Genomic DNA, 16,500 nt, shown 5'->3' with positions numbered 1-16,500 from the left:
CTGGCTGTTAATTGTCTGCTTGCTTCCATCTCACTCCTCATTTTTATCCTTCCCACACAAACATCTCCTCCTTTACAAAGAAGTAGCTAATGAAAACTAAGGAATGAATTTAATTCCAGTAGTGCCTACTTAATGGAATCTGCTTCTGTCCTATTGCTTCCCTTTCCCTCTCCTCAGTCCCTAGGCCTCCCCCTCCCCAACCCCCCCAGCCCCCAAACAAAGCTTGGAATTATCTATTCTGAGGCGTTCCTGACTTTCTGTGAGATTGCATTTCTCCGGTAGCTGTTCACAGACCATTACTGACACTGGAAAGTAATCAGACATAGCACTCAGATTGGAAGCCCATGGCGCATTTGCTTGTTGCCCCTCCCCTAAGACTGAAGTTCTCGGAGGTTCTTCTTTATATCTCTAGCTCATACCCTAGTGTCATACACATAATTGTTGTCGCTGCTTGTCCTTGAGGACCATGACATCAGGGAGGTGATGCCATGATTTGCAAGTGATTGGATTTAAGTGTGAGAACACTGTCCAAGGTCACCTGGTCATTTTCTCCTCCAGAACCATTTGGGTCCAGCAGCAAAAGATCTATATCAGGATGACAGGAGATGGCCCTTGACATAGCGGGAGAACTTGGTCTTTTTAAACTAAGGTCTTCCCCAGGTCTCAGTTTGACTGAGGAAATGCCCATTCAGTGATTAAGGCTAGGTAAGAAATGAGGCAAAGAATGGCCTCTTTTACCTAGTTTTAAAAAAAAATCAATCTGGGAGGGAAGACCCTCAGTTTCTGACCAAAATGGAAACAGTTGCTATTTACATTCACTCAGAGACATCAGGTCCCAAACAATGACCAAGTGGGGTTTGGGCTAGTACCTACTGTTGGCCAGAGTGATTTGGGTTTAAGGCATGGTCCTTAACAAAGAAATCTAGCCTATGAACCCTAAGATATCCCTGGGAGGGCATACCCCGCCCTGGCCTGATCCAGTATAAAGTCATCAATTTCCTTCCCTCTATAGCCTTCAGGTGCTCCCTTCAAAAGCATTCATCAGTAGAATAGCCTCCCACCACTCAAGTCAGGCCTCTTTCCCTCCCCCTTTCAATTTTTTTTTTTTTTGCTTTTTTGGAGGGGGGGGGAGCCAGGGCAATTGGGGTTAAGTGACTTGCACAAGGTCACACAACTAGTAAGTGTTAAGTGTCTGAGGCCGGATTTGAACTCAGGTCCTCCTGACTCCAGGGCTGGTGCCCTATTCGCTGTGCCACCCAGCTGCCCCTCCCCCTTTCAATCTTTGCCCTTCTTCCTCACCTGCTCCCCTATAGGCTATTAGATTATGAGACCACAGAAGTAACCTTCCCTTCATTGCTAGCCCTTGATTTGACCCAGGTTTGGCACAGAGTAGCCATAATGACTATTATTGACTTATCATCAAAATAAAAACATAATAGTAGTTTCTCTAACAACTCCCTATTCCCTTATACTCCAGGATCACAATAATTTCCAAAGCACAGTTGGCAGTTTAATTTCAGGTCCTTGTAAAAGTTGTGAAACTAAAGGCAATTTGGTGAAAGGGGCAAGGGGCGGGATAATTAAACCAAACCTAAATGATAAGACTTTTAGAGTTGAATTATTAAGAGCCATCAATCATATAAACTTATTGATTATTCTATGCCAGACACTTAGTACTAGGGATGCAAAGGTAAAAATGAAAGTCTGTGAGCTTACCAAATAAAAGCAAAATAAATACAAGGTAATACAAAGTAAGTTGAGGGGAGGAGTAAAGATCAGGGAATGCCTCGACTAGGTGAAGCTGGGCACTTAAGCTGAGATTTGAGATAATAAGTCTGTGCAAAGGAACAAAAATGGCAGATAACTGTGTTATGTGTGAGAAGCAGTATGTAGATCAGATTGGCTAGACAGCAGAGCTCATTCAAAAGGAGTAAGCGGAAAAGTCATCTGAAGGCGGATTGTTAAAGGGCTTTAAATATCACACAGGGAGTGCTTTAGTAATATTACTTTGGTAGCCCTGTGTAAAATCGTTAACTAAAAGGGAATACCTGGATAACTGGGCAGGCAGAAGATAAACCACTGGCCCTGGAGTCAGGGAGACTCATCTTCCTGAGTTTAAATCTGGCCTCAGATACTTCCTTGCCGTGACCCTGGGCAAGCCATCTTACCCTGTCTGACTCAGTTTTTTTATCTGTAAAATGAGCTGGAGAAGGAAATGGCAAACCAGTCCAGTATCTTTGCCAAGATGGGATCATAGAAAGTCAGACACGACTGAAACAACTCAATAACACCTAAGTAATTACATATAAAATACATGATGAATTCACAGATATTTAGTTTGCTAAAAATATGCCCCTAAATGTAGAGTGGATTGCCCAAAGAGATATTTATGGAAAGGCATGGGAACAAATCATACAGCATGAGATGTCATGTGGAGTAGACCAGGTGAAATCAACTCAGGCCACTCTGGTAGCTCAGGTTTGAATCAAATGAAACACCGTTAACAAAGAAACGTTTACTTGGCAGCAGCAGAGAAAAGATATTCAGTGAGAGTAGATTATCGATTCCATAGCGGGTAGTTTTGGGGCTTCTATGCTCTCTATGTTGGTCTTCTGGTCAGAAGCCTGAGGTTGAAGCAGGTTAATTGCTCATGTCCTGGCTTTTTGGTAGACAGGACACCAGGAAACTACATCAACAGCCCAGATCTTGGTCCTTTGAAACAATTATGCCTCAAATACAGCTGCAATACCTTTTAAAGAAAAATTATCCTATTCTTCTTAGGGTAGACTTCTTAGGGTAGACTTAGACTAGTGCTCCCACCACAGCATGGAATGGCTGTAATTCTTATGGTGGAAGGAGAACCCACCATGATCACAGATCCATCTAAGTATCAAATAATCCACAAACTCCTCAATTCTAAAGAATTTTTTTGGGGAAAATAAAGTTCTTACACAGTATGTGAAATCCTAGTACAATGAGTACTCTGTACAAGGCAGGCATTTAAACGTTCTTGGTTTGAATGCTGGATGGAAACTGCTAGAAGTGATCTTGAAACCTATCCTCATTTTATATTATAAATCATAACTCCTATAACGAGATGAAAAACAATTAGGCCCAGAGAAATGACTTCTTCAAAGTCACAAAGCTACTTGATGGCAAAAATAAGAAGTGAACCCAAGGTTCCTGAGGGCCACTCCAAGATTCTTTTTACTACACAGGGCTGGCTCTGTACTGAAATTGTGTTTTGTATTTTACAAAGGCACTGTGGCAGGGAAGAGAGAGATCATGCTGCAGTTTGGGTTCAAATCCAACCTCTGACATATTAGCTGTGTGAACTCTGACTACTTTCTTAATAACTTTTTAGTGCCCCAGCCAACATCCTAAGAATATAAGTTAAAGATGAGTTGCTATTGATTATCAATGGAGGGGATTTCCATGTTAAGGAGTTCTTTACACAGATGAAATCATAGGTATGGACATTCCTATTTTTTTTTAAATACATATAAGAAAAGGAATTTATTTGTCAGTTTCATTCTTCCCACATTAATTTGGACTCTGGTAGTTAGGAATTTCTAATGATTCAAAAGAGGACGAGGTTGAAGATTACTTCTGAATTATCAATAAAGAAAGTTTGTAAAATTAATAGTATAAGACTATAGGGAGACTGGCAATATTATTTAAGAGAATAAATTACTTCAAAGCAGGTCAGAAGTACTACTTACATGTGACTATAATGTTAATTATAAACCTCACTTATCTATTCACTAAAGCAGGTCCAATGGCTTTGACTTCATCCTGGAATCTTGTTAGTATTAATTCCAAAGCATTAAAACATTTTTTGGACACTCCCTAAATATATTGCAAGATACAGACTTTTCATTGATTCAAACCAGGGAGTGGTTCAATAATAGTTCAGGTGAAGAAAGACTGAATGGTTTTAATGGATTGTAGCCAAGTATGAACCAAAGTACCATTAAGCAATACCGTTGTGGTACATGAATGTCACAGACTGTTACTGAACTATAAGAACAATGAATGTGATGATTATAGAGAAATATGGGAAAACTTACATGAACTGATGCAAAGTGAATTAAGCTGGGCCAAGAAAACAATGTACATAATTACTACGACAATGTAAATGGAAGATCCACAACTATCAGAAAACAAATTAAAAAGAATGCTGAAAATCACAAAGAACAAGCTTGTTCCCAAAGAAGAGAGATGAAAACTTACTGCCTACTTCTTTCACCTGGGAATGGGGAAAGGAAGGGTAAGTGCAAGAGAGTGGAAAATGCATACAAATGATTGCTTTTTTCCAATGAGTTGATTGGTTTGGTTCAATTTTTTTTCCTCTGTTTTTTAAGATTCTTTGTCATATAGCTCTCTAGGAGGGGGAAATGGGGAAAATCTAGGCAATGTAAAAACAAAAAGATATCTATATCCATCCATTTATCTATAAAGGGTGTAACTGGAAATAAGGTGACATAAAAAAGTGTGTGTGGGGGGAACAAACCTGTCCAGCAAATTCTTTTCTCCATCACTTATAGTACAGCTTTGTACATTTGAACTCAAATGTACATTAGTACATTAGTACTACTATTGTACTTTTTAGTACATTAAATTAAATTAATTAATAAATCAATAATAAATAAATAATTATATATAAAATATATAATATTTATATTAATTATTATATTATAATTAATATAATATTAATATATAATATAATAAACATAAAGAAATAAATAATTAATGATAAATAAATAAATAAATAAAATTAGTACTACAAATGTACAAATGTACATTAGTACATTTGAACTCAAACATTAAAGTTCTGCATGGGGAAGCAGAAATGATTCTGAGAATACACGGATGGAAAGATCAACCAAAGTAAAACAAACAGATACAGGGAAAGTCTATGGGAGGTGACTAGTCTCCAACCTTCTGAAGGATTAATTTTCATGACAAATGGAAGACAAGGAGAGATCAAATAATTATGGAGATTCAAAGACATTATTACAACTAAAAAAAGAGTGGTCAAGAAGGCACTACTAACTACTGACCCACATACTTATTTTCTTAATCTACACATTTACTAAAGGGATCCTGGATGAACATATGAGAAAGGAACAATGAGATTTTCAAAACCAAAACTCTATAGCAGAAGATATCATGAGAGTCCCACACCTGACTGAGTGGTACACAAAAAACAAGTTCCCATTATGCTTATTGTTTGTTATTGATTAAAAATTTAAAAACAAAAGAATTTGACTTGATTGCACAAATGCAACCTTCTGAAGGATCGATTCCAACAGGATTACTCAATACATATACTAAGATTATATAAGATTCCTTGAAAAATCCAAGAAAAGGCAATAGATTTGATTATTAATTTTATTATTTACTTTAAATTATTGCTTAGTTTAATCATTACTTTATTAATATTAAAGGGGAATAGAACAAGCATTTATTAGTGCCTCCTGTATGCCAAGCACTGTGTTAAGCACTAGACAAATATTATCTCATTTGACTCTTACAACTATTCTGAGAGGTAGGTGCTCTTATCCCCATTTTACAACTGAGGAAAATGAGGCAAGGAGAAGTTAAATGACTTGCTCTTGGTCACACAATTAGAAAGTGTCTGAGGCTGGATTTGAACTCAGATCTTCCTGACTCCAAGTCCACCTAGCTTCCTTGAGTAAGGCATACACATATGCTTGCCAAAGACTTTTTCCATTGGCCATGGAGGTTATCTTATACTGAGTCCGAAATGAAGAAGGGTTCCCAATAGAGGATGAAATCCCCTAGGTACTCCAATTTGCAAGTTTCATGTTGCTAACTGCATCAAATTGTGGAACACTGTTGAGCCTCCTAAATTAGATTTATGATCACTCAAAAGTGCCTAACAATTCACAGGAAAAAAAAAAAAACAAATGGATGCTTATTTCCTACCATCCAGTTGCTAACATGAAGTCAGATGGAAAGCTCAAGCTCATAGGGCTGATTAATTAATTAATATTTCACACTTAGGGTCAACAATGACCCTAAGTCCATAACTAAATAGAAGGAAGAAAATGGGTTAGATTGCATTTGAGAAATCATGCGGTATTTTTAATCATCCCATGCTTCTCCCTATAGTAAAAACTTATCTTTATCTAGTAATTTCTTTTGAAGATGCTAAATGGGTATGAATTTTGAGATACCAAAATCTTTTAAGTAGTCAAAATTATAGGTCACTCAAAGCAGGAAAGGCTCATGAAATTATAGACCACTCAAAGGAAAAGGCCTGCCCTAGCTTTAAGTGTGCTGAAGCCGATTACCAATAAGGATCTGCATACAAGGGGCAGCCAGACACACGGCAAGAACAGGAGAGACGGACGTGCTGAATTTGCACCCTCATAATCTTGAGACTTAGGGGATGGCATCGTGTATTTATGGTAAGAGATGGGCAAGAACTGATGGGCTGTAATTTGCACCCTCAATTAGAAGGAGCAACCAGATTGATGAGATCACAGATGGTTCTCCTCCTACCTGCCTGACCATTTCTTCTGTCTCTCCTGCTGATTCATCATCCATGCCATGCCCACTTACTGTGAAAATATCCCAGTGCTATATTCTGCACCTTCCTTGGCAACCTTGTCAGATGCCCTAAAGTACTGGAAATTACAATTTAGTTTACATGTGACTTTACAGGACAACACTCACCATGAAAAATGAACCTAAAAGAGTTACATAACAAAAATCTTATTTATCCTAAATTTCAATTCATCCCAGTTAATATCAAGTTTTTTTTAAACTTTTCCAGTTCCAGTTGTCTCTTTAACCATACCCTATATACCTTGAATCTCTCTTCATAGTGACCTAAGTCCTCCAATTTTATCCCCATCTAATCACGAGTGAAGATGGGGTCTCAAATCAAAGACAAGAGTCTGTAAGTCAAGCCTCATCACATTCCACCCTAGAGGCATATCTCATCTCAATGGTCATGTGTATTCCTTACTCCTCTCCCCATGAGAGCAAAGAATGGGTCTTGCCTATGACTGAAGACCAATCACATTTCACTTTTTTATTTAACCATTCTCCTTTGATGTGAAAATAGCCAGAAAGATCTTTATAGGTAGGGGAGTAGATTATAAACCACTGTGAAAAATTAAATGCTTTTGAAATGTTATTAGACACTCACTTTCCCAAAACATAGGAAAAAATGCCTTCCCCCATAGTTTAAATGTCCATCTATACCATTAAGCGAAATATGAAGTTATATTTCAATTACTAGCATTTTCAGTATGTTACTGGGTATTAACAGTACAAAAAAAAGCTACATATTTGAGGAAGATGCTCTGTTCTCTGCAGTGAGACCTTTAAAGGATTTTTCAAAGGAAATGATGTGATCCTTAATGAAGAAAACACGGGTCCTTACAACAGTACAAAACACACTACATGAAACAAGGGAAAAGCGTAACAAAGCATGCTACCTACTATCTAACAGAGTAGTGATGAACTGAGGGTACAGAATGAGACATCTATTTTTTGGACATGGCCAATATAGAGCCTTTTAATTTACCTGACTATCTATCCATACTGGTTACAAGGAGGTTTTGGGGATTTTTTTTCCTTTTCCAATGATAGGGAGATGTTAGGTTGAAGGGAGAGAAAATAGATTTCAGTCAAATGGGAAAAAATTAATTAAAAAAAAATCTGAACAGATTAAACCCTTTGGGACACCTTTCTTCCATTACTACTTTCCCGGCTTTTTTCTATGACTGGGATTAGATGATAAGATCCACCAGAAGGTGATCAGGATAATAAGGGACCCAGGATAATACAGGCAGGTGAAAAAGGGCCATGTTTAGATGGTGTGGAACCTAAAGTAAGTCACACTGGAGGTCCTGCTAACCTCCACCCTCAACACTTTTATATAAGGTTAAGAAGGAACATAAAGGAAAACCTTGAATGGGTAAGAGTTATACAAATACAATCAATCTCAGAAGTCACCTAGTCCCATGTTTTTATTTTACAGCTGAGGAAAATCTAAGCCCAGAGAGCCTAAATGACTCATCCAAAGTCATACATTTAGCAAGTAACAGAGTTGGAACTCAAACCCAGGGCCTCTATGCCTTTCTCACCCTTCTGGTTTCTACCACACCCAATGGCCTGAAGTGAAGTCTAGTGTTCTCTTACTACAGAGAAACCACAAAAATTTGTTCTCTAGGGGCACCACATGTAATTTGCTTTTTTGTTTGGGGGCATACATGCATGCACACTTTTTACTAATCCAAGTCTCACCTTTATGGTCGTAAATTTCTGGAGGCAAATCATAGGGCACAGGAAAAGAGGTTGTTGGCTCCCGGTTTTCTGAAAAGACTTTCCTCTTGACTTTGAAGGTATCCACTCCCTGAAGAAATACAGGGTGATATTACTAAGGCATCCAAAATTCTGAGGAAAGAGATGCTTTATGGAATAAATGTTATCTTTTAAGAAATTTACAAGCTAATCCAATGGTTCAGGGAAGTTAAAAAGCCCTGAGAAGCCAAATATTTTCCCCTCTATTCTCACCCAGATAATTTTTTCTATTCTTTTATCTAAAATGTTACCTAAAAGGAAGAGAGTTTCAAGCAAGAAAAAAGCTAAAAGCAGATAATGCCTGCAAAAATTTCACAGAGAAAAAATGGGACCAATTTTAGATATCACAGCCCATTTTCACCATAATCCCACATAAAATTTGTAGGGAGCTCATGTAACTCATTGTGCAAAAATACCTCTGAGTACATTATTACCAATTTTCCAGATAAGCACTGTTACAATAATAGGCTCCTTGTAGTAGTATAAGGTGGAGGATGTGACTGCAAAAGTCCCAGCAAAAGTAGCAAGAGTCTGGGCCTGGGAGATTGGTGGATGGCAGCAGGGAACAGGGAGGAGAGAACAGAAACAAGAGATAACATGAAGAAAGGGGCCAGAAAGCATCCCACTTCACCAGACGAGCTCTGTGATGTGAGTTAAGATTGAGTTTGAAGAGACTGCAAATTATAATGTATCTGAACATCCTCATTCTGTGGCTGAGGAACAGAAATTGAATGGGGATGGAAACTGCCTAGGGCCAAACAGGTAAGAAGGCCGTACAGGTCTTCTGACTAAATTCAGTGGGGCACTGAGGATGAGGGGAAGGCTAAAGATAATGCTAAGGTTTTGAGACAGGATGGTTAGGAGGAGTAACGCAGAAGAGATGATGCCAGGCTTTTACCACTCACTTGACTGTTATTTTAGAGGGCAGTCCTTTTTTTTAAAGTTTACTTTCCTCCTAGGGACCGCTAGGTGGCACAGTGAATAAAGCACTGGCCCTGAAGTTCAAATCCAGCCTCAGACACTTATCACAAAAACTAGCCATGTGGGTCACTTGGGCAAGTCACTTAACCTCAATTGCCCCTCCAAAAATAAAAAACAAAACAAAACAAAGCTTTGAGTTCCAGATTTCTTCCCTTCTTCCCTCCCACCCTCTCTGGGAAGACAAGCAATTCAATATAGGTTGTACATGTGTAGTTATGTAAAACATTTCCATAGCAGTTATATTGTGAAAGACTAACTATAATTTCCTCCATTCTATCCTGCCCCCCACTTATTCTATTTTCTCCTTTGACCCTGTCCCTTTTCAAAAATTTTTACTTCTAACTACCCTCTCCCGCAATCTACCCTCCCTTCTGTCATCCCCCCCTTATCCCTTTCCCCCCTGTTTTCCTGTAGGCTAAGATACCCAACTGAGTGTGTATATTATTCCCTCCTTAAGCCAAATTCAATGAGACTCATTCCCTTTCACCTTCCTGCTCTTCCCCTCCATTGTAACAGCTTTCTCTTGCCTCTTTTATATGAGATAATTTACCTTAATCTATCTCTGCATTTCTCCTTCTCCCAATATTCCTCTCTCACCTCTTAATTTTATTTTTTTAGATATCATCCCTTCATATTCAACTCATTCTGTGCTAGAGGGCAGTCTTAAAAGGAAAACTGATACTATCTTAGAATTGTACAAAGAGAAGCAAGAAGAACGGTCAAAACTAGACCAGACCTTGAAGCTAGAAAATAGGTGGCCAAAAGAATACTAATTTAATTTGCTAAGGCATTTGCTTATTATCCAAGAGAAATTATCTTTGATGATAAAGCATAATCATTATGTAGCATCAAATTAGAAATTGAAAAGCTAGGTTGCACATTAGATTGAGTGCAGGAAAAAGACCTGAATTCAAATCCCACTTCTGACACTTACGAGCTGTGTGTCCCTGGGTAAGCCACTTAATCTCTGCCTCAGTTTCTTCAATGTAAAAGAGGGATAATAACAGTACCAACCTTGCAGGGCTGCTGGGAAGATCAAATGAGATGATGATATGCAAAGTGATATGTTAGCTATTAATATTAATTGAGGGCCTCAAAGATAGCATCTAGCCCTAAATTTATGATCTAATGTTGTTGCCATGGATTTGAATCCAAACAGAGGTACACAATGAGTGACAAGATCATCGTCAAAGTATTCCACTTAGTAGAAATATTTTTTAACTCTTATTATGGCTAGAGCTACTTAAAAGTTCTTTGAGTTCCTGTGGCTGTGACTTTTTAAAAAAATATTCTTTAACATTCTTTTAAAAAAAATTTTCAGTTCCAAATTTTCTCCTTCCCTCTCTAGTCTGTATTGATCAGAGCAGCTAAGTGTTTCATAGTTAATTATCACTACAATATTTCTGTTATTGTGTACAAGATTCTTCTGGTTCTATTCAGTTCACTTTACACCAGTTCATTTAAGTCTTCCCAGGTTTTTCTGAAACCATCACCTTCATCATACTAGTATTCCAGAACAATTATATATCTTAAATTGTTCAGCCATTCCCCAATGGATGGCACCCCCTCAGTTTCCAATTCTTTGCCACCACAAAAAAAAAAAACCCTGCTATAAATATTTTTGTACTTATGGGTCTTTTTTCCTTTTTCTTGGTTTCTCTTTGGGGTACAGGCCTAGCAGTGATAGTACTGGTTCAAAAGGTATAGAGTATTATGACTTTATTGAAATGAAATGCTCCTACTGAAAGTACCATAAAAATCTCTAAAAAGGCAACGCTACTGGAGATTTCTGCAGTGGGATCATAGCAGAGAATCTGGCCTGAGTTTAAAGGGGAAGTAGAGCTCACATTTGGGGCTAATTCTCACTTCACATAATGAAGGAATTAATGATCCAAGGAGGACAATGATAGTCAATGAAACCTTTTCTGAACCAATTGCCCAGCACAGTGACTGGCAAAAGGCAGGGCCTTAAATGGTTGCTAAAGGAGTGAGTGAATCAATGAATGAGATTCCTATATTTTTTGTTACACAGAGCATTTTTGTGTGGCACTGAGAAGAAGGTGATCAGGGAAATAAAGTTTCCAACAATCATTTACAACCTGACATCAGTGTGGTATCTTTAAGTCTACCTGGTACTTCTCCTTCTCCCTAAAGCCCTACTCACATTCAGTGTAAGACATTCTGGCTCATGGAGCTACAAAGGACATTTGTGACCACCTCAGGCAATAACTTCACTTTATAGTAGAGGAAACTGAGGCCCAGGATGGTTAAATGACTTGTTCAAAATCATAACAGTAGACTATGGAGGAATTCCAATAACCTGATCGAGCTGAAATTAGACATGATTTAATTTAACCCCCCTTATTTTAAAAATGAGGAAGGAAGGACATAAATCTTTATTATGCATCTACTAGGGACAGCTAGGTGCTAAAATGGATAGAGCCCTTGGCCTGAAGTCAAAACCTAAGTTCAAATTTGGCTTCAGTTGCTTAAGAGCTATGTTACCCTGGGCAAGTCATTTACCCTTTGTTTGCCTAAGTCTCCTCATCCACAAAATGAGGATAATAATTGAACCTAACTCCAAGGGTTGTTGTGAGGATGAAATGAGATAATAATCATACAGTACTTAGCACAGTGCCCCAGCACACAGTAAGCACTAAATAAATGTCAAACAAACCTCATCCCCTTTCTGCCTTAATTTCCTCATCTGTAAAATTGGGATAATAATAACACCTTCCTACCAGGGTTATTTCGAGGATCAAATAAGATAATTACTGTAAAGTGTTTAACACTATAAATGTTAGCAAACATCATCATCATCATCATCTCCTACTGTGTGCCAGGCACTGTGCTAAATACTTGTCAAATATTATCTCATTTGACTCTTAACCCTAGGAGGTAGTTGCTATTATTATGGCCATTTCACAGTTGAAAAAACTGAAGCAGACTAGAGGTTAAGTGACTTGCCCAGGATCGCACAGCTAGTAAGTGTCTGGTTGTATTTGAACTCAGGTCTTCCTTAATCCAGGCCTGATGCTCTATCCACTATGCCATCTAGCGGCCCCAGAGAGCTCAAGCAACTTGTCCCAGCTGGTAAGTTAGCAGAGACAGGATTCAAATTCAAGTGTCCTGATTTAGTGTTTATCCTATTAATAAGACTGAGAAAAGCCTTGATATACTATCCCTTGTGAGTTATACAGAAGGTAGAACCCATCAAAGGATCTGAAATATGTTATGGGAAAATCACGTCAATGTGAGAAAAATGTGCAATGCATTAAAACTTGAAACATTTGAGAAGAGAAACAGACTGCAGAATAATGGCCATCACAGTCACTATTAAATATTTTTTGGGAATTCAGATAGAAGCCATTTTTCCCCTTCCTTAGTCACCATGGATAGATTCTCATAGCTTCCTAAGCTCACTATGATTCACCTGACAGTCAGATCTGTCTTCCTACACATCTCACCATTTGTTTCTGCTTTGTTGTGTCTATCTGGCTTTCTATTCAAAGGATGGTTGGCTCCATCCAATTCTGGCAAGGACTAATGAGTATTTTTGTCCATGGAGTGCCATTTTTGTCCCAAATTCTAGGGTTCATCATAAAGGGGCTTCTTTCTCCTTCAATATGTTTGTAAAATAATTCCAGGTCTTCAGCTAATTCTTCTTTTTTATTTATCATCTGCAGTATTCCTGGGCATTTCCGAAACCAAAGGGGATGCTTCTATGATACAAAAGACAATGTAATGCATAAAATACCAGGTGAGAGGGAGGATACATCTCATAGCTCAGAAACTGCCAGCTTTTTCCTCTAATTGCTTTTAGAGTGAAAGAGCTCATTAGCCCTGGACCTATTTGAGTTCCATAGCAAAGTTACATCTTATGAAGCGAACAGCATGAATCTTAAACTGCATCCACTTTTTGTGGTTACTGGGGAGGGGAATGGAAGGAGGAAGTCGGTGTTTGTATCAGAAGCAAACTAAAGCAGTATGCTCTACACAGAAATCTATACACAGGTTAAGGTTTTCCTCCTTGAAATAATGCTCAAAGAACATACTGAATCCTCCAAGAACACATTGTTCAAAGATGCAGCAGCTGACAAAGAATTAAGACAATGGTACTCATCAGCTTGCATAACAACAATATAATAAGAGTTTCCAGTTATATGGTGCATTATGGTTTTTAAAACACATTTACACATCCATTTATCTCCCCTCACCTCAACCCTGCCTTCTTCCAAACTTTTCAATTACTGTCGTACCATTGTTTTCCTAGTCACTCACCTCCAAAAACTGAGGCATCATCTTCAGCTCCTCCCTCACACTCGCCCCACATGTCCACGCTGTTACCGAGTCTGACCATTTCTGCCTTCCTAACATTTCTCGTATACCCCCTTCTCTCTACAGCCACAGCCACAGCCACAACCGCTGCCCTGGTCATTGCACTTGTGGATTACTGCCACACTAGCTTTCTGTTCATTCTCTATCTCTAGACTTCCCTCATTCAAGTCCATCCCCCACTCATCTGCCAACACGATCTTCCTAAGAATTGTAGGTCTCACCATGTTGTTGTTTAGTTGTTTTCCACAGACTTTCTGTGAAACCATTTGGGGTTTTCTGGGAAAAAATAGTCAAGTGGTCTGCCCTTTCCTTATCCAACTCATTTTATGGATAAGGAAACTGAAGTAACCAGGGTTAAATGACTTGCTCAGTCTGAGGCCAGATTTGAACTCAGGCCTTCTTGACTCCAGGTTGGTTACTCTATCCACTGCACTACTTAGCTCCCATGTTATACCTTTTACATAATTTCAAATTGCTTGTCAAAATGGTTATATACAAGGGGTGGCTAGGTGGTGCAGTGAACAGAACACTAGCCCTGGAGTCAGGAGGACCTGAGTTAAAATCTGGCCTCAGACACGTAACACTTACTAGCCGTGTGACCTTGGGCAAGTCACTTAGCTCCAGCTGCCCTGCCCCCCCACCTCCAAAAAGCCAAAAAAAAAATTTTGTTATACAATTTCAAAGTTCCACCAACAATGTATTAGCGTGCCTATCTTTTCATAATTCCTCCAATATTGACTTTTGCTATTTTCTGCCATCTTTGCCAATTTTCAGGTTGAATGAAATGAAACCTCTGGTTGTGCTGATTTACGTTTCTCTTATTAGTGATTTGGAGCATTTTTTCCCCACATAGTTTTGAATACTTTACAATGCTTTTGAGAAGTGTTTGTTCATATCCTTTGACCATTAATCTATTGTGAGATGGTACTAGTCACCTATATACATGACTTACATTGATGGATGGATAGACAGACATAAATCTTGAATGTCTTGTTCAGTTGTTTAGTTACACTGAATTCTTCCTGACCCCATTTGGGGTTTTCTTGACAGATACTGGAATCGTTTGCCATTTCCTTCTCCAGATCATTAAAGCAAACAGGGTTAAATGACTTGGCTTTGGTCACACAGCTGGTAAGTGTCCAAGGCTGGATTTGAACTCAGGGAGATGAGTCTTCCCATTTCCAGGTCTGATACTCTATATCCACTGTGCCCATATATCTTGGATATCAAAAAAAAATTTTTTTTTGCTTTCTGAAGGGCAATTGGGGTTAAGTGACTTGCCCAAGGTCACACAGCTAGTTTTTGTGTTAAGTTTTTTGAACTCAGGTCCTCCTGATTCCAGAGTCGGTGCTCTATTCACTGCACCACCTAGCTGCCACAGGGATATCAAACTCTTATCAGAGAAATCTGATACAAATATTTTTTCCCCCATTTGACCACTTCCTTTCTTATCCTAGATACATTGATGTTATCAATGCAGAAGCTTTTCAGGTTCGATTTCCCTCTGCTTTTTTTTTTTAAACAATTGGGGTTAAGTAACTTGCTCAAGGTTACACAACCAGTTATTTCTGGGTGTGGTGCTGAGTATCTAAGCCCAGATTTGATCCCCAGGTCATCCCGACACTGGAACCAGTGCTCTTACTCGCTCCCTCTTGCTTTAAACATAGTATTATTATCCTTCAGTTACTTTAATATTTTAAATATTTTTAATGCTTTAATATTTTCAAATACCTTAATAATTTTTAAGGTAGCCCTGTTGTCACTAGCTCTTTTCTCACCACTCATCCCCTCTTCCCATTTGATATTCCCCCTTTCTCTCTTTCCCTTCAGCTTGTCTTGTTCCTTAGTTTTTAAATATCCTTTTTTGTGCCCCATTCTGAAGAGGATTTCCCTTACTCTCTTCATAATCCTGCCATCCTCTCTTTACTCTGGACGTTTACTTTCTAATTCATGACACCTATAATTATGTGGTCTCTGTCTTTTCTCTGTATTCTTAATGCTATCAAAGCTTCAAAGGCATCTACTCTGGACTCTCCCCTCTAGGCACTATCTGCCACCACCATCTAAGGGCCTGCCCCATGGACTCCCCTTTCCATTGTGCCTCATTTCCAGAACAATGCCAATTACTATAGGTGTCAGAGAAGATGTTGCCACCACCATGTCCATCATAGTGCAGTCCACTCCTGCTCTACAGCCTCTCTTGTTGACCTTTTTTTCTACACTTGCTTGGAAATCACTTCCCTGGGTCCATGCTCTCCCACTCCCCCAGGTGTCAGTTGCTTCCCAGAGGCCCCAACTCCTCCTCTCCACCCTCAAGGACAAGTAGACTTTCAAGCACCACCCAGGTCTCATCCAATGGAAGGTCCTCAGCTACACCACAGATCTCTCTTCACTCATAGGAGTAGTCATCAGTGACTACATCACCCCCTCTCACCTTCAAAGCAAGAAGACCTCCTTCCTCACACATGCCCTTCTTAAGACCACCTTCCCCCAACTGCTAGCCTTGACTGAACCCCAGGCACATCCCTTACTCCTCTCCATCCCTTTCTGTACTTCTCTATCTTGTCATGTGGTCCTACAAAGGCAGTCATCTGTAGGAAGGGTGTTGTCAGGTTACTCTCTAACATCCCCTCTGCCTCTGAACTGTTCCCTCTACCAGATTTTTTTCTTTCAACTGTTTGTTTTTTTTTACTTTACTGGCCCTTCTATTGATACTTTGTTGCTGTTGCTATCCTTGCCTGCTGCATTTATTCACTCCTGCATTTCTGTTGTTTGATATGTCTGCAAAGCACATACACTCTTCAGTTCTGGTTTTCTTTCTAAAAATGTTTTAAACTC

At 38.9% G+C, this 16,500-nt stretch overlaps 1 protein-coding gene across 6 annotated transcripts in view; it reads right to left on the bottom strand.

Annotated features, from left to right (window-relative positions):
• Window positions 1-16,500, bottom strand: part of TDP1 (tyrosyl-DNA phosphodiesterase 1) — a 160,912-nt gene that overhangs the window by 13,309 nt on the left and 131,103 nt on the right. For all 6 annotated transcript variants that reach the window (XM_069085970.1, XM_069085974.1, XM_069085969.1 and 3 more), the window contains exon 15: window positions 8,287-8,395. In XM_069085970.1, coding sequence (XP_068942071.1) covers window positions 8,287-8,395 — 109 coding nt within the window. The remainder of the gene's footprint in view (window positions 1-8,286; window positions 8,396-16,500) is intronic.

This window comes from Petaurus breviceps, unplaced genomic scaffold, assembly GCF_028583685.1.
Source record: "Petaurus breviceps papuanus isolate PSGF00001 unplaced genomic scaffold, PetGlider_PUasm1.0 177, whole genome shotgun sequence".
Taxonomy (NCBI): Eukaryota; Metazoa; Chordata; class Mammalia; order Diprotodontia; family Petauridae; genus Petaurus; species Petaurus breviceps.
This window is presented reverse-complemented; position numbering and strand designations above follow the sequence as displayed.